The 18,840-nt window shown below is 43.8% G+C and overlaps 1 protein-coding gene across 3 annotated transcripts in view; it reads right to left on the bottom strand.

The window, feature by feature from the left end:
• Positions 1–347: 347 nt before the first annotated feature.
• The window catches only part of setbp1 (SET binding protein 1), a 40,038-nt gene continuing 21,545 nt past the window's right edge, over positions 348–18,840 (bottom strand). For all 3 annotated transcript variants that reach the window (XM_028577392.1, XM_028577393.1, XM_028577391.1), the window contains 5 exons: positions 16,737–17,158; positions 13,955–15,877; positions 13,621–13,828; positions 12,435–13,500; positions 348–5,179 (listed from right to left, as the gene is read on the bottom strand). In XM_028577392.1, coding sequence (XP_028433193.1) covers positions 4,674–5,179; positions 12,435–13,500; positions 13,621–13,828; positions 13,955–15,877; positions 16,737–17,158 — 4,125 coding nt within the window. In that variant the 3' untranslated portion in view covers positions 348–4,673. The remainder of the gene's footprint in view (positions 5,180–12,434; positions 13,501–13,620; positions 13,829–13,954; positions 15,878–16,736; positions 17,159–18,840) is intronic.

Genomic DNA, 18,840 nt, shown 5'->3' with positions numbered 1-18,840 from the left:
TCCCTCGCTTTTAACCGCAACAAGTGAACACATTGTGTGGGGTAGTACTTATTCACTGAGACCATCTGAAATTCAGCACAAACAGTGCAGCAAACCATCCTGTTATCTTGCTCCGACGCACACAAACGCACACACACACGCACACACACACACACACACACACACACACACACACACACACACACACACACACACACACACTAACATATACACAAAGTCTCAACTGGCTCTTGGCTCAGAATAACTTATCAGCCTTATGTCGGCATGTGATAAAGCAGTTTTTAGGAGCTCAGAATATTAAATCCAAAACAATCTTAATCAGAAAGAAGAAAATATGTGCCACCATCAGCTGTCAATAAAGTCATTTATTATTTCACACAATGGATAACATGAACAACTTCAACTGTAGTTCTTCTTAATAAGTGCTCAACGCTGCCAGCCAACAGAAGGGTAGCAAAAGAATGAGCTTTTCTTTCTGAGGAAAGAGAAATAAAACAAAACAAAATATGAACCTACAAGATCATGAAAGATAAACATGACCAAAAGCATGCCAGCGGACATGGATATACATATATATTGCATGTATATATGTGCTTAAGACATATATCTGTATGCCAGCAAATGCAAATACAAAATATATGTGTACATTTACACATACATACTGTGAAGGATATATGCATATGCATGCGCATCTAGTATTTACTCTATATGTCAAATATTTTTGATATTCATACAATGTACAAAAATGCTTCATGAATTAAAAAATCCATTACAAAAAGAAACATATCAAACAATGTACAAGTCCTGCTCAAAATTCAATTGAAATTCAATTTTCGGCTTGTCTAAAATATTTATGCATACAATCAAGGTGAGCATGCAAATAAAGGAAACCCACTCTAGAAAAAGGTTGAAATACACTATGTATACAAACTAAAATATGCCCACACTGTTAGAAGAGCTCACTTTGTGCTCTAAACAAGTACATTTATTGGTTTTCTCAATGCTTAATCTGCACTTTCAGCTTTGAACAACATTATAGCTTAGAACTGTAACGTATGCTGTGAGGATGACTACATGTACATTTATGAGGTTCTGTCTCATGTGACCCCTCACTCCATGTGTAGGACACTCATCACAGCATGCTACAAAGGGAATAGGGGGTGATAGAAATGTAGGTGCCGTTATATCCCATTCTAGTCGCTGTAGTGAACTGGTAAGTGTTGACTTCAGTAAATACACCCCAACCACTGATTTAAGGTCAAACTGCGCTGCCCTTGATGATAGGACCAAAAACAAGGTAAAGATCCTTACATCAGTGCTTAGGGGCCTCCTGTAGCCACTTGTCCAGATTAGCTGCTAAATACAACAACAGTGACCTTGAACCCTATTCACAGCCACATCCCCTCTGCAGTCTCTGTATAGAGTGAAAGCTCTGGATTGGGACAATACTTGTCAGTGTTAGAAGGCACCGGAGCATTGGCTGGTAGGAGAGACAGACAGGACAGACAACACCTGGGGTCTTTAACTCTAACATCAGAAACTGCTGACCACAGTATGGAGTAAGCTGCCAAGCATGTAGTCTCTACACCTCACAGACCACAAATCTAGACCTCATCTTCACCACAACTGACTGCAGACCCACCAAAAGTCATCTAGCAAAGCAAGGTTAAGCACACTAACTTTGTGTATTTTTGGCTATTTCCTCTGAGAACTCCCCCCACACACAACACTCTTGCTTACTCTTCGTGCTACTGCACTGGCCCAACTGGCTGCAGGCAAAATAGCTGCAAGTCAGCGGGGATTCCTATTTTTGGTCGAGTACACTACAGTGGGGCTTTTATCCTCCAAGAACTTTTAAAGGTGTGATAAGGCAAATTATTTTAGCATTCTGTGTAATTTAACGGACTGGAATGATGACTGTCAGTGTACAGCAGAATTTGTCGAATAGGGAAATCAATTAGAATAACCATTTCTGTATGTTTTCCTGGGTCTTGAGCAGTCTTAATAGAGAGAGAAGATCTACTGTGGTTTTAGGAGACAGTCCCAGCATAGCCGAGCCCAACCAGTATCCATGCAGGATGGACAAACTAACACTATTTACAACAAACACTTCAATACTGTAGTTTTACATCTGGTTAAGGCTGTACTGCATAGAGCTGCAGTAACTATAGTTTTCATGAAATGATAGTCACTTTCTGCACAACTTATTACAAATTATTACTGGTATTATTCACAATTCTTGTAACATTAATTCATTTTATTCAGTAAATAAGACCACTTATTTCTCTTTGTCGAAGGGTGGACCCAGAACAGAAATTCCTTTTAAGGTCATTGCCAGGCATGGCCTGATGCATAGCAAACAGCAATGTAGGAGAATGTGGTTTCCATGACAACCACCTCTGACATGCTCCTTCGCCAAGTGCATAACCAGTTATCTGTTTTAAATAACTGGTTAAATACTGGGCAGAGTAAATAATCCTCAATTATATGTGGGACATTGAGTTTAATCAATATCTCTGGATAGAAACACATCTGATACAGTGGACCATCCTGTTTCCACCACTGCTGTAAAGCAGTATGTAGGCCACTACATGGTGTGTATTCAATACAGTAATATCACATTATATTCATCAGCCCAGCCCTTCTAGTTCTGTTTTGATGATATGGGTCAGAAAACTAGGAGGAAGCTGGGAGACAGACTCAGTGCCCGGTGACAGAGAATGCTGACTATGGAAGCTGTGAAGGGACACGGGCAGTGTCAGGGTTCTGATGACTAAGATACATGCGTCATATGAACAATCATGAATATTTTGGGTCAATTTCTGGGGAGTTCTCTGCCACTTGATATTTCTCAGGTCAAATGTAATTGGTGAGAGAAAGAAACATAAGGCACAAGTTGAACTGCTGCAACTGAGAATCCCACCCAACCCAAAGAAAACTGAACTTCCTGAAACAAAACCATAACAAAGTTGTCAAAGAAACACTGATCCATTGCTTATATTCTGAAATACGTATTCGAGAAAATACCAACCACTACCCAAAGCCACAGATACTGTAGATAGAGTTTAACAAAGGCTTGACATATTGACACAAACAAATCCAAGATGGCTACATTCTAGAGTGCACATAGGGATGCTTTACATTGGTGCCAACATGGTGGAGAGTTTGTCAAACTCTGATTTAGATTCTTTTAAATAATACATCCTTACACTGAATACTGAGACTTTGGTTTCTAAATCTAAATACTGGATTTACTTTCAAAAAAATATTTTCAAGGATATGGATTAAAAATCATGTTAAGTAGAAAGACTGGGATCGGCTTTTTAAAACACTGACTGTGAGCCCTCTTCTTCAGCTGAACTGTTCTGTCACGATTCAGGCTTGGGCTTCAGTTTTACGCTTTTGGCTGCGCAGCCTGCATATACAAATTGATTAAAATAATGCATGCTCTCTGGAATGGATATCCACACCATCGAAGGCCAAAACATAAGGCTGGAACAAGCATGTAAGTGCTGCATTTGATTGATGCAAGTGTATGGTTTTTCATAGTGCAATAAACCAATTTTAAGTTTTACCAAAAACACACCTGATATTCCTCCTGTATGCAATGCAATGCCCGCTGGATATAAACACAATAATGAGTGTATGAATGAATATATGTGGTTCTTTCTGTCAGAAAACAAACTTGTCTTGAGTCGCACCCATGTCTGTTTTTGGTTATAAAACAATACACAACTTTCATTGTCTATGGTACAACAATTCTATTTGATATACTGTATACCAGTACATGTCTACGAGCTGGTTTCTCATTGTACAAGGCAGGCAACAGTGGACTTGGTTTCTATGTACAGTCTGGGACAGTCTCATCCACCATATTGCCTCTATGTCACTGCACAGGACAGGCCTGAGCAGGGAGGGAGAACTAAATGAAACAGGGGGTAGGTTGAGGGAGCACAAGCAATGGGAAATGTAAAACATGATTGGGAGTAGATGAGAGGACAAAGGGAGGTGAAGTTGAGCGGCAGGCACCAGGGAGGGCTAAAAAATTGGGGTGAGTGTCGAGCGGGGAGGGGGACCAGGGATGAGGAGCTGCCAGCAAGTATCAGTTACTCCTCGGAGAGAACAAAAAAACAAGGAAGGTACAGATAAGGGAGTAAGTAATAGGGTAAGGTGGCTGAATTACTGCTGTTTTATCCCACATGTCTTTGACAAGCTTCCTCAGAAAGGCAAAAATAAGCAGAGCTGCACAGTTTAATATTAACCATTACCCCTCCCCTTGCTGGTAAATATATGGCTAAAGCCACATTCAGATACAGTATCATAAAATACAATACACATCACTGTATCAGATACATAAAGAATCACATAATATCCTACACTAAGTACCACACACTTTTATAGCATCAGATTCAGTATCAAATAGTACCATATAGTGCCATTGTAAATGAAGGTCCAATGAATCCTTAAAAGGCTCATGTCTGGTTGGGTTTAGCAAGTGGAAGTTCTCTCTCCTCCTGCTCCTCCACTGATCCTCTGTAGTCCTCACTAATCAGAGAGGAGAAACAAGTCAAAGTGCACCAAGGAGTCTCAGAAATAAGGGCACTGCATCTGAAACAGCACTGACTCCAACAACTGCTTTCCGTTCAGTTACAGAGTTGCTCTCTCTTGCTGGTCTACTGACTGGAAGGAGCCCATAACTGGTCCCTGCTGTGGCCCCTGCCTCTGCGTTTCCCCCCTTTGGCCAGTGGAGGCACAGATCGCGCTTGATGCACCACAGTCTCAATTGTTGCTGAGATGGAATCATGATTTGAGAACTCCAGATGCTCGGGGGTCAAGCTTTGCCTGAGGCTCTGCCTACCTGGCAGGTCATCACACCTCTCCAGGACAGGCATCCCCTGAGTCCTCCCATCACCTCTCCTACCGGCAAACGTGTCCAAACCTCGACCATCAGCTCGATCATTCGCCATCCTATTAGTCGGCTCTGATTCCACTATGGGTTGTTTTCGGGGCCGCCCAGGCCGTCTTTTAATGACATTGTTTCCTGTTTTGGCTTGTCGCTGCAGGCGCTTGGCACGGAGGATCTTCTGCACATGCTCAAAGTTCAAAGAATGCATCCTCCTCACGTCCTTCTGGATCTGTTCCACCTCGCGTCGCTTATATCTCCGCTTACTGGGAACATCTGGGAGAGGAGAGAGTGAGCATAAGTGAGGTGAGACATCACAAGGTAGATAAATAGCAGAGCAAAGTCTATGTAGAGTAACAACTTTTTATGATAGAATGTCAGTCAAAAAGAGCAGCCTTGAAAAGGCAAGGAAAGATATCATGCCAATTTAGCTCATGGAGAGAATGTCTTTTTTTTGCTTCAAGAGCTTCCTGCTAATTTTGACATATTCATGTAAGCCTTTCAAAGCCCAGCTGAGCCAGGAGAGCAGATCCTATCCTGTAATTGTCTACTAGAGAGCAGAGAGGAGAGGAGAGAGAAGGAGATCCCATTCTGCTAGCAGGAAATCCACAGAAATGTCTCCTTCAACTATTTAATATGTCGCTAGACAATAACAACCCTGTGCATCTGGAGCACAGGCTGCCAAAAAGCCAAACACAAAAATACAAACACACATATCAACACATTTACCCGCATGCAGATACTCTCACAGACACAAATACAAACACACACAAATGCATACACACACATGCCCAACATGCACGAATAATGAATTCAGCAGTTCAGAATGGCTGAGCAGAAGAAACTGGAGCCATATTGTTTCCTTCACACTGGTGAACTGGGCAGTATGCCCTTTACACGCTGTTCTATCCTGTCTCTTTTCCCTTTTCCCCATCACTCTCATTCTCTTTTCCACTCTACTCTTCATGGGCGGCAATATGCTACTCTCTAATTTTCAATTAAACTGGTAACACTGCACCATTTCATTTCCGTCTCTATTTCAGAAACCGCTTCCTGGTCTTGGTCCATCACTGTCATTCTTTTTGTTTCCCATCTCTGTCCCGTTTCTTAGCCCTCCCTTCCTCTCTGCCTGGGCACTGTTCCCGGGGCTCAGACTGAGCCACAGCCAAAATGGAGGAAAAGCACAATCAGCCACCAGTCCCCAAGCAATGTGCATACAACATGCTTGGTCTCTTTTTCTTGAGCTTTTACTCCTATTCCTGGATTCCCTAACCATCTCCTCTCTTCTTTCCCTCCAGAATCCTGCTGATACAATGTAGCAGGTCTCTGCAGTGCTCTATCACATGATGAGTGCAATAAACCAAAACAGCTCTGAATTAGATACAACAAATATGGTGGGGCTGGATTGCAGAGTAATGTTTAAAAAAGTGATACACAAGACATTAAGAATATTTCTATTTGTAGATACAGAATATATTTGTGATACTGTTGTACAATGTTTTTTAACAAATGATAACGTTAAAAAATTAAACGTTTAAGAGCGTATAGCTCTATGGTAAAGTGTTTGCTAATGAAGTACGAGTAAGGGAAGATAAAGACCGCCCTCCATTTAAAACTCAGCGGAACATCTTACTCTATTGTTGCTCAAGAATTCAGGGCAGACAGTAAAATTAGTCTAATGCAGAAAGCACTAAGTAGCAGTAGTTTACGAGCTGCACAGAAGTGTGCACACGCTCAGTTCACACACACACACACACACACACACACACACACACACACACACACACACTACAAAGTAGCAGAAATTTATGAGCTGCATACACGGAACATAAAACCAGTGACCTTCAGCAGTGTGAGGGGCTGTATACTGAGGACCTGTTTCTCTGTGGAGTAGGAAGTCACTACTACACAAAGATACATGTTCACAGACCAGCTTTCAGACAGGATAAAGTGATCCTTGATGTTTATCATTTAGTGAGTATTTCTCTGCATGCATGTGTTTGAACAAGTCATGTGACACAAAAGACATTTCAGGTAAGAGATTGAGACACACACAAGCACAGACACACACAAACAGACACAGACACAGACACACACACACACACACACACACACACACACACACACACACACACACACACAATTAAATCACTACCAACTAGTTCTATTGAGGAATGATTTACAAACTCACAGTTGCATGCACAGACAATAATGTGAATTTTGCATCTGTATCAGCTTGTGGATAGGGATCTATCTAACTGTATGTGTATACTACTGTATATGCGTGTGTCTGAATGGGTCTATGCATGTGTATGTATGTATATATGGTTGTGCGGCACGCATGCATATGCACACGCGCCTGTGTTTTAATTGGGCTAAAGCTGTGAAGTGAGGCAGTAAGTCATGCTAGAGGAGGGGCAGGGAGAATGGGGAAAAGAGAGGGTAATGGGGGAAGGAGGGGGAGGGGACACCAGGGAAAAAAACAGAAAGAGAACTGGAAGGAGGAAAGAGAGATAGAAGGGGTTGGGGGAGGAAGAGGCGGAGGAACAAGGGGAAAGTCTGTATGGATTGTGGGAGAGAGGCAACACAAGGGCAAAAGGGAAGGACATGGAAGGTAGAAGAGGCATAACAACACAGGAGGAAAAACGTGGGGGGGGGAATAGTGTGTATATGAGTCATCTGTCCTGGATCCCCTGGGGCGGGGGGTGTATTTTAACTGAGGCCCTGGCTTCTCCTCCCCACCACTGGACTAGGCCCCAGTCATTAAACCCCTGGCTGCCAGCCAGCTCTTTTAACACAGGCAAGGGCCTTTTACGGCGTGTCTGTAGAAAATAAATCACACTGTGTGAATAATATATCTCTGGCAAAGGCATTGGCAGGAGAGGAGGAAGGGAGGGAGGGAGTGGAGGAAGGAGAGATTGGTGAATTATAGTCGTCTCCATCCATGCATTACGTTCTCTCTATCCCCAGCCAGATGTGCTCAAAGACAGCAGAATACAGAATGTACCAAAATACACATTAGTTTAAATGTGAGAATTTGGGGCTACCCTGCCTCTTTGTCTGTTTTAAGTCATGATAATGCTGTACATAGCATATTTATAAATAGCAATCACCTTGACGAGTGTGCTGCCATCTACATTTAAAATGGGAAAAACCCTGTTAACTCTGACTAAATATACTGTATATATCTACGCCAGCAAATAGCAAGCCCCTTATCACTAGGGAGCAGAATAATATATTGGGCACCAATTAGTTTTGCAAACATGCTCCCGATTAAGCTATGTTAACAGTTCTGCAACCTTGGCTGGTTAACATTATACAGAACTGTCTTGTAACGCCAATATGCTACACTTGTACACTGTACAGTATGCCTGCAGGCCTACTTCACCTTCTTACAGTGCAGACGCTTTGGTGCTTGCTCCTGCCTCTGCTTGCATATTTCTGCTGATAATCTTGCTTTTCCTCTGTGAGAAACTATGAGCAACGGCTCCTGGATACTTATAAATCACTGGACTATACATTTTTTGTAGACATAGTAGGCTATTGCTATATTTCAAAATATTTCTGCATATGCGTGGCCTACCAATATCACAAGCCTGTCCTACAGTGACTGGAAACGTGGTACTTAGCTAAAGCTAATTAGCAGCAAGATGCCTCCCTTCTCCATGGATGACTACTACAAACTCTTTCAGAAGATTGCAGTTCTGGAAACCAAAATTCACCGGTTAGAAGTAAACGTGGAAGTGAACGGACCATGTGGGAATGACACCACTTTACCATGGACCCAAAACAATGGACAAATGCATGCTAACACACGGCTAATTAGCACCAATAAGACTACAAAGAAACAGGAGGGCTGTGGAACGGGTAATAAATCAACAAGTGGTAGCCTGGAACCTTTTTGGTGCAAAGCCTAAGAAGTAAATAATTTTCCTGTGAAATAGGAGGACGACTAACTGGTAGGGCACAGCACCCTGAGATTTGTGGTATAACCGGCTGGCCTGCATTATCATCCAGGCAGAGCGCCTCTTCAACCCATGTACTTAGTAGTACACAGCTGTGGACAGCTGTGAAAGGGAGAATTAGCAACAAAATACCTCCCCAACAGTGTCCAACTGGATAACAGATTTGCTCCACTGCTGCAGGACCCTGGACCTCTATTTGATGACCTGGATTGCATCTCATTGTCACACAGCAGGGTAAGGACTGAGAGCAATTCACAAAGTAAAAAGCCACAGGGAAAGCTAACAACTGGGCCTCAAACTCTGATTGTGGGTGACTCTGCTGTAAGAGATGTAAAAAGCATGTTCAGTAAAAACACCAAAATACTCTGTTTTCCAAAAGACATGGTATCTGACTTGGCCCAAAGAATCCCGGATATTGTGGCAGCACACCCAACTGTGAAGAACATTATACTGCATATAGGGTCACATGGCATTGTAAAGCAACAGTCTGAATTGCTGAAACTGGACTTTATGGATCTGCTGAACACAGTCAGCTCCCTAAACGCAGAGGTGTTTATCATTGGCCCTCTACGGCCAGTCAGAAGAGGAGTTGAGAGATTCAACAGACTGTTGGCACTGAACACATGGCTTTCAACTGCATGTACCATCCATTCTCTGCAGTTCATTGATAATTTTAATTTTTTCTGGGAGCGCAGACATCTTTTTAAAGCAGATGCACTTTTCCTTAACAAGCCAGGAGTAAAGCTGTTCACCTCTAACCTACTTTACTTTCTGCGCCACACATCTGCTCCCTCGGCCAAGGACACCAGACAAGATGAATCTAAACAAGAGGAAGACATAACAAAGCCCCCACCTGAGCAAAGATTTTACCATGGGAGACCACAGAGTAGAGACGAGAAATCTCAACCCCCCTCTTCACCCATCCAACACCCCTTAAACCCCCTCACCAAGCCTGATGCCTTTGAGGATCCGTATACCCCGCCCATGCCATCGCTATCTCCACTCACCCTTTCCCCTCTTTCCCCTTGCCCCATGTTGGAGTTCACTGACCAGATGAAGCCGCTGGTATTTGCTGGAACCTTCTCCCCAGACTGATAAGGATGCTTGTGTACAAAATGCAGCAAGCTTTAACTGATATGTGCCGCGTCCAGGTTGCACGCCTAGTGGCACTCATGACTCTTTCCAGGACAAGCCCGGGCCCCTGTGTATTCAATTCTTCCTCAATTTATGTTGGTGATAAGAATGGTGATTACACTAAATAAGAAGAAGCACTTAACTACAAACTTAGCAAAATTAGCATCCATTCCTCGTCAGCCACAGCCTGTCCCAAATAATGAGGCAGATAATCAGGTCTTAATAGGAAAATTATTATTAATCAATGATTTTATTATTAATCACAATCTTGATTTTATGTTTTTTAACTGAAACATGGTTAGACCATAATAACAGTGCTGCTGTTCTTATCGAGTCAGCTCCTCCTAATTTCAGTTTTATGAGTGAGAATAGAGTGAATAAGAAAGGAGGTGGAGTCGCCATTTTGTTTAATAACTCATTCCAATGTACGCAAATTTGTTATGGAAATGTTTCTTCTTTTGAATATGTGGCTCTTCAGCTGAGGTCCTCCCCTTGAGCTATATTTCTAAATATCTACAGGCACACAAACAACAAGGGGCACACTCTGGACTTAATTATCTCCAAGGGTCTGAACATTTCCAAGGTTGTGGTGACTGATGCTGTCTCTCTGATCATTGCTGTGTTTTCTTTAATGGCACTATCTCTGTGCACAAAAGTGTCCAAACAAAGGTAATCAGAAAATGGTATATCACTGAAAACACCAGTGAATCATTCATTCAGCTTTTCTCCTCCACACCCACCCTCTTTTGGGTCTCAGTCACTGAGCTTGTAGATAATTTCAATTGTAAAATTACGAATGTTATTGATGCCATTGCTCCCAATAAGGTCAAAGCCGTCTCTGGTAAGAAAAGATCTCCATGGAGAAATGTTATACTGGTGAGAACAGAAAAAAAGAGTGTCAAAAAGCTGAACGCAGGTGGCAAAAAACTAATCTCCAGGTCCATTATGACACCTATAAAGAGAGACTTCGCATTTATAATTTGGAACTGAGGAATGAAAGGCGGTCCTTCTTCTCTGACATTATCGGCAGAAACAATAATTCACGTGCTTTGTTTGCTACTGTCGATAGGTTAACAAACCCTCCAGTACCAGTAGCATCTGAACTTTTGTCCATCAAGGCCTGCAATGACTTTTCCATCTTCTTCAGAAACAAAATTCAGAAAATTAGACAGTCCATATGGATATGTGTTGTCACAGTGTTCATGCAAAACAAATTCCAATATGACTTAATTTCATACGATCAACCATAAAGACCTGGAGGACATTATACAACATCTGAAAACCTCCGCCTGTTGCCTTGATATTCTACCAACGGACGTTTTCTACAGATTGTAAACATGTCTCTTCTTTCAGGTATCTTCCCACAGGCCCTGAAAACTCAACCTAAAAAATCAATCAGACAGCTGCAGCTGATTCAGAACACTGCTGCTCCTCACTAAGAAACCAAGAAAGTGGATCACATCACTCCAGTTCTGAAGTCTTAACACTGGCTTCCAGTGCCTCAAGGAATTGATTTCAAAATACTTTTGCTGGTTTATAAATCACTTAACAGTTTTGGGCCAAAAATACATTTCTGATCTGCTACTACACTATGAACCACCCAGACCTCTCAGGTCTTCTGGGACAGGTCTGCTTGCTGTCCCCAGAGTCAAAACCAAACAGGGGGAAGCAGCGTTCAGTTTTTATGCTCCACATATCTGGAACAAACTCCTAGAAAACTGCAGGTCTGCCGCAACTCTCTCGTATTATATCTGTTTTTAATCTTTTAATCGTTTTTAATTGCTCTTTAATGTTTTATGTAAAGCACTTTGAATTGCCCTGTTACTGAAATGTGCTATACAAATAAAGCTGCCTTGCCTTACTTTGCAGCAAGCCTTGACTCCAAGCTATGTCAATCATCATAAAATGAAAGCCACATTTTTTAACACTACCTAGGTTCAGCTTTCAATTGTTTTTATCTCATGTGCGTACAGGAGAAGTCACTGTCAGCTGTAATCATTCCTGTTCCTACTTTTCTCTAACAGATAGGACTCTCACTGTTTTATGATCTGCCCTCCTTAGCCTCGCAATCGGAACTGTAATGAGGTCCATTGCTGTGTAAAGCTACTGTTAATGTCAGCCGAACACTCCCTGCTGAGGCTTTATATCAGAAGCTTTGAACAGGTAATCCATGGATGGCTTTTATTGTGAGGTAGCTAGGGGAAGTCTAGCCATAAGTGAACTGTTTGCTGTTGCAGTTTGGGCTAACCTCAAAGCTCCAACACATCTTCAAAGTAAGAAATACATTTTACTGTGCTGCCTCCGTCAAAAGAAAAAGCATCCCTGCTGTCATGGTTTCTGATCATGGCAAAAGGGCAGTGCTTTAAACCACACTGTAAATACACAGTGTGGTTTAAAAATGAACAGGTAATCCTAATGTAAGTGGTTCTTACCAGTGAGGGAAGAACTGGAGCAGTTGTTCATCTGTCCTGGCTCCTGCCTGGCAGTTTGGAATGACATTAAGCCCTGATCTCCAAACACAGTGAGCCTCGTCTTCCTGCTCCTCCCTCCACAGTCGTCCTCCCGTGACCCCAAAAACAGGTCAGAAGCTGACTCTGACCGCTGCGATTGGCTACTGTAGCTGCTCATGAAGCTGTTTATTGGCTGTCGAGTCTGACGTGAGTGGAACTGGCTGTCAGCGAGAGAGTGTGTGGACAGCTGGTCCGACTCAAACATCCCTAAGCTGGATCCCAGGCTTGAGCCTCGACCACTGCCCCTCTGCTTCTCCAGATGCTTTGAAGAGCCCTGACTGGCCATGTCCCTCCTGTCACTCAGCATGCTGAGACGTGCATTGGTCTTTGCGCCGCTGAAGAGCCCACCCAATTCCTGCCGGTCTCGCAGTGAAAGGAGGGGTTCATCCTTGTGCTTATGTTTGTGCTTGTGCTTCCTCTTATGGAGACGAACCCCTGCAAGACCACCTGCACTGCCACTGCCTAGGGATCCCAGGCCCTCTCCTCTTACAGAGGGCCCCTGAAGTGGGCCACTACCACCGCGAAGCTTGGCCCCTGGCTGGAGCTTTGAGTGTCCACTGGAGTGGAAAGCCTTCGGAGGGGGTACAGCAGGCCTCATGAAGGGAGATGGAGGTGCAGGTCCTAGCGAGTGGTGGGGCAGATAAAATGGGGGAGCAGGGGGAAAGTAGCCCAAACTCAGAGGAGGTGCGTAAGGCATCGCATACGGTGCTGCATAGTAATTTCCCCCTGCCAGCGGATAACCATATCCTTGAACAAAAGGCAGCTTCGATGTGATTGGCTCGCTGGGTTTGGCTGGACGGCCGCGTCTCCTCTTAGCCTTCAGATCGGCGCTCCTGCGGAGGTACGAGCTGGAGTCACAGGGGTAGGAATCGTAGGTAACAGGATAGTAATGATGGAAGTTGAGGCGGAAAATGGAGGGATATGGTTGCTGGGGGTAGCAGGTGTATCGTCTGTGAGACACTCGTAGCTGCTGGAGCTTTAACACAACCTACAGGGAGGTTTAAAAGAGGAAACATTTAGAAAAATACACCATATACAATGCACTTGCGCATTACAGTGCTTGGTCAAAGATTACACAAATCATTTACTGTATTATAATGTTTCTAACCTCCTCCAGTTCAGAAAGAAAGTGAAGATGATCCCGGCTCTGTAGGCACTTCCTCTTCCGTCGATGATGCTTTTGCTTCTTTTCCTGCTGTGACAGGAAGTTGTCAACAGCAGTTACTTGCCGTTCACAGCGTGCTCTGCTGCCCCTGTTGGATGCTTCCAGGGCTGCTGCCTCCGCAGCCTCAAACCCACACAGATCAAATGAATACCTGTATGAACACAACATGCAACATAAAATCACATTAAAACCACCAAATTTATATCAGTCTAAAATATAAAGCAACAAAAGCCTTTAAGGTTCAAGAAAGGTAAATAAGTGAAACAGTGTACTGTACCTGCGTCGAGAGGCAGGGCCCTTCTCAGTTTGATCTGAGGTGCTGTTGTTGTCTGTCCCAATCCCACTGTCACTTGGAATAGTCTCCTCACTGTGGGACTCGCTGATGGGGGACAGGGTCACTTCCTTCACTGATGCCCCCTCTGACAGGTGGGAAGGAGAATTAGCCAGAAGGCGTGGAGGAGACAGTTTCCATCCCCCAGAGAGGAAGCTCCTGCCTGCGGGCTTGGAGGGCAGGGCTGAGATGGGCTGCAAACTGGGCATAGTGGCATCAGAGTGGCTGTTTCTTATGGATGGAGCGCTGGAGCTGGGAGACAAGGTGGCAGAAGGCACTACAGGGCTCTCATAGAGACTGGATGTGGAGACAGACATGATGGGCTTGTCCCTAGTGGTTTTGGGAGGGTTTAAGCCTTGGGTTTCTGCTCTGGGTTTCCGCCCTCTCTTCTTACCAATATAGATGGTTCCTCTCTTGCTGACATTTATCTGTTTTCCCAGCCGAGCCTCAATGGTGGACGCCATGGCACTCATAGCTGAGGAAACAGGGGCTGAAGATGACTTCAGAGCCAGAGCGCCGTTCTGACTGGAACCTGAAAGGATCTCATTCAGGATGCTCTGCATTTTCCCAAGCTTCATCTTATTCACTGGCCTGGAAGGGCCCCTGCCACGCTTTAGTTTCAGATTATTAGAATTGGCGCTGGTGGTCGTGGAGGCCATTTGCACTAATGTGTTTAGTGTGTGTGTCTTCCTCCTACGGTTTAGCCCTGCAGCGGTATCCTGTGCCAGTGGGCTTGGAGGTGAGGTGGAGGTACCTTCATGGATGGTCTCCACTGTAAGGAGTGGCTGTTTTTTGGGGCGTCCTCGTTTCCTCTTAACGGGTGTGTGGACGGTCAGGCTGTCAGTGTTGGTGTAGAGGGGGCTAGAGGGGGTGATGGGGAAGGCAGAGGGTGGGTCAGTTAAGATCGAGGGGCTACCTCGGTTGTCTCTCTGGGGTGGCGTGAGGCTGGCATGGCTTTTAGCTTTCAGGTAGGACCATCTGTCCTTGGCCTTGGTTTGTCTGGAACTGGCTGTGGAGCTGGTGGTGTGGCTGGGGCTGGGACTCAGGGCCACCCTGGGTCTGGGGCTGAGGCTGGGGCTAATATTAGCCCTGGGTTTAGGGCTTGGGCTAGGACTGATGCTGCCCCTGAGGTTGGGGTTTGGGCTAGGGAGTCTGGGGTTTGTGTTAAGATTGGCTTTGTTGATGTGATTGTGAGTAGGCTCTCTGTGTTTAAGGGCGTCTGTGCTGATCTTAGGACGACCCACTGGGTTCTTTTTCATTCTATTTGCACTCAAAACTGACATTAAGTCAGACCCGCTTAGAACTATCTCTCCTCTTTCTGCCCGGTCTCCTTTTTCTCTTTTATCGCCTTTATCTGCTCTCTCTGCTTTTTCTATCCTCTCTCTACTGACATCAGCGTGACTTATGAGTCGAGATTCATTTTTGTGAGTCTCCATCTTATGTGCTACTTTGGGTTCTGGGGGCCCAGGCTGGTGCTTCTCTGTAGTGTCAGAGTCCTGTAATTGCTCATCTACACAAAATGACTCATCAAAAGAAGGCCTCCTCCGCCTCTTTCTTCCTTTCCCTTCCTCTGTCAGCATGGGCATCCCTCTGTCTTCTTCATCACTTCGCCTCCCAGCAATCACTCGCTCTCTTTCCTCTTTTCTCCTTTCCTCTCTTTCTTCATGAAACCGCTGAGCTGTCTCCTCTTGCCTGTACTTCTGCCTCTCCTCTGAATTAGTTGGGCTTTCCGATCCTTTCTCTGGCTGTCTTCCCCAAGGTGTATCAGCACTGTGGGGATTACAGAGCATCCTCTGGGAGTCCTTCCTGCCGTACTTCCTCTTGATGTTCCCAAAGAGCATTTCACTGACCTCTTGCAAACCCTTCCCCCTGGAGAGATGTGTACAGAGACAAAATTGTGGAATGGAGAGAAAGAATGTTTTGTATTTCACCAACACTATACAGCCAGTACTGTACCAGTATTTACCAGTATTAACCAGAATATTTACTATTTTTGCTTGTGACCACACAGAGTCAAGCTCTGATTAATTTATTGTCTAATTGTGTTAAGATATCCTGCAATGTATCGCTATGTGTTACCTAATTTCAATCATAACTGTGTCTGTTTAAATTAAATGAGATTACGTTTTCACTTTATCTTACTTTAAAGCTATAGTGCGTAGTTTCTGCCGCCCCATGAGGAATTCAAAGTAATGACAACAAAAGTGTTTCATGTGGCGCGTCCACATGAAACAAGCCTTCCATAACTGCGCACCGCCCCCCTTGCAGTTGCTAGTAGACAAGGAGGACAAGCAGGATTAAAAAACATGATGGACTCTTCAGAAGAGGTAATTATCTTCACTCAAGTTTTTTTGCAGGAAAGTCACCTAACGACCCAATCTTCTGAACATAGCCATACTGACAAATGCTGAGAGAGTTGTGTTGAGTTGATGGTCTTAATTAGCTTTGTAGCAACTCATTTGGCAATGGCTTGAATGTAACGGACATTCATAAATATCAAAAAGTTACGCACTAAAGCTTTAAATATTTATTATTGTTGCAAATGAGACTGTTAAATTCAAATAATGAATCACTGTCCAAAAAAATATATAATATTGCTAAACAAAATATCACAGTACAGCATAGTATCGACTTCCATCCGCAGTGCATTGGGTACAGTATTTTTGTTCTAATGATCATGTTGGGCTCATGATAACATCCACCACACAAGAAAATAAATGAACCATACCTGCTGAGAGAGGTTAGGTTGAGAATACTGGCATCTGTAACCACTGGCAACTGCAGGTCTGGAGTCAGGGATCTCTGAGGTGAGGGGCTTTGTGTCGCTGTTCGTGAGAAAGGTTGGGCTGGATCAAGCAAAGAGCTCCTACTGGCTCCTGCCAGTTCTCTGGCTGGCTCAGAATCTGCACGATTGGCCGGGGATGCAGAAGGTGCTGCAGGCGTGATCCAGTCCGGATTGATTTGGTGCTGATGTGCATGAGGGTGTTGGAATTGTTGCATGAGGGTGTGCTGTGTTTGCTGTGTGTGTGAGAGTGTGTGTGCAGGAGGGAGGGAGCTGCGAAGCTGGTGTTTGGGCAGAGTGTGATCTCCCAGTAGTTGCAGCAGGCCTCCCTCTCTCTGCTCAGGCATTCTGAACTGGCGCTCGTATGTCTGGGGACGACAGAAAAGAGAAACAAAGATTGGTTACTACATACAAACTGCAATCACAAGACAGCTTCATATAGCTGCTGGGATATACAAATTATACGATAATAATAATGTGATCATAAAACTATGACTACTCTATTTCCTGTCTTCATAACATCAGCCTGTTAGAGAGCTAATACACAGCATCCACTTCTGCATTCAGTTTATTTTTGTCAGAACATATCAAATCAGTGATTTGTTGTGCTCTGATATGACACTTTTGTCTTTTCACAACAGGACTGAAGTTTTTAAAACATCTTGTGTGCATGAGCAAACAGTGTGCAACAAAACAAAAGGCTTGTTTACAGAGCAATTCAATTCCTGTGGCACGGATGTTGCATGCTGTGAGAGCTGAAGGGGGATGGAGTTGGGGGTGTCTGTCTGCACACAATATAAAACACAGTAGTCTAGCTCCTGACTGCACTAGACACAGAATAATTGACTATATATTATCTTCATTTTGTTGACAACTCTCCTGTACTGTTTACATCTGTAACTTACACTGTCATACTGACCAACCTCTGAACTGCTTATGCAATATACTGTATGTCCTGAAACTATGGCACAGTGTATCTAAATTTATCCAGTGAAGGGAAACAAATCTGAAGTCACGTTTGTCATTGTATGATTTTGTCTAAATGAAAATGTAAAAGCTTGATATACTGTTAAGACAACACAACCCTACTTAATGTATCACTGCTGAATAATCAGCGCACTTCTGGAAGATGAGAACTAGAGCAGCGGATGGCCTTTGTGGTTTAGCCTGTTATTAACAGACTCAGTATGACGCAACAAGACAGTTCTGTGGCGCTGCAGGGAGATGTAACCTAACCACAGGCCTGCCTCTCAGCATATAGACACATGCATGCAAGCGCACACGCACACACTCACACTCACACATGCATACAGTAGATGTACACAGTTAGGAAATCCTGGCTTTAAACATAGTAGTACAAAATGCTAATGTATTAACACAGTCAGGCAACCAATTTTAGCCTAGATGGCTCCTTGCCAGATGATTAGCTCTTGCTCTTTGCAGATACACACACTGTAATGAAACATTTAATGTTCGTAGTTCAGGGCACATATTTGCAAAGAGAACAAGCACTTCATCTCTTCTATCTTTTACTTGGAAAATAATGTCCTGTTCTGCCTTCATTTCCTAAGCCATTTTACATCTCCTCTATCCTTTCTCTATCACTATCCAAACTTTTTCTTCCTCTTTCTGCTGTCCCGTCAGCAGTCAGGCAGTTGACACTCATTTTGAACTTCCACACTGGCTGCAGAAGCTGTTTATCAGCTAGATGCAAGCTGTATATACTCATGGTGCAAAAATCACACATGAACGCTGATGAAAAAACACACTGCACACACTCTAGCAAACACTGAGCAGAGTAAATGATTAACAATAACAGAAAATGCACGTGCTTATATGCACACTCTCATTTATCCCGTGAACACAATGCTATGGTGTCCTTTCAGTTGTGAGATGTGTGTTTGTGTGTGTGTGTGTGTGTGTGTGTGTGTATACGTGTGAATGTGTGTGTGTGCAAGGTGACACTAGAGAGGAGACGCTGTGAGTCCACAGAGGGATAAGATGACAGACACCTGATACACACATGCTTTCTCATTTAACCTGTCCTAGA

This window comes from Perca flavescens, chromosome 5 (genome assembly GCF_004354835.1).
Source record: "Perca flavescens isolate YP-PL-M2 chromosome 5, PFLA_1.0, whole genome shotgun sequence".
NCBI classification, from domain to species: Eukaryota; Metazoa; Chordata; class Actinopteri; order Perciformes; family Percidae; genus Perca; species Perca flavescens.
Note: the sequence above shows the minus strand (reverse complement) of the source record. Positions and strands in the feature narration are given on the sequence as shown.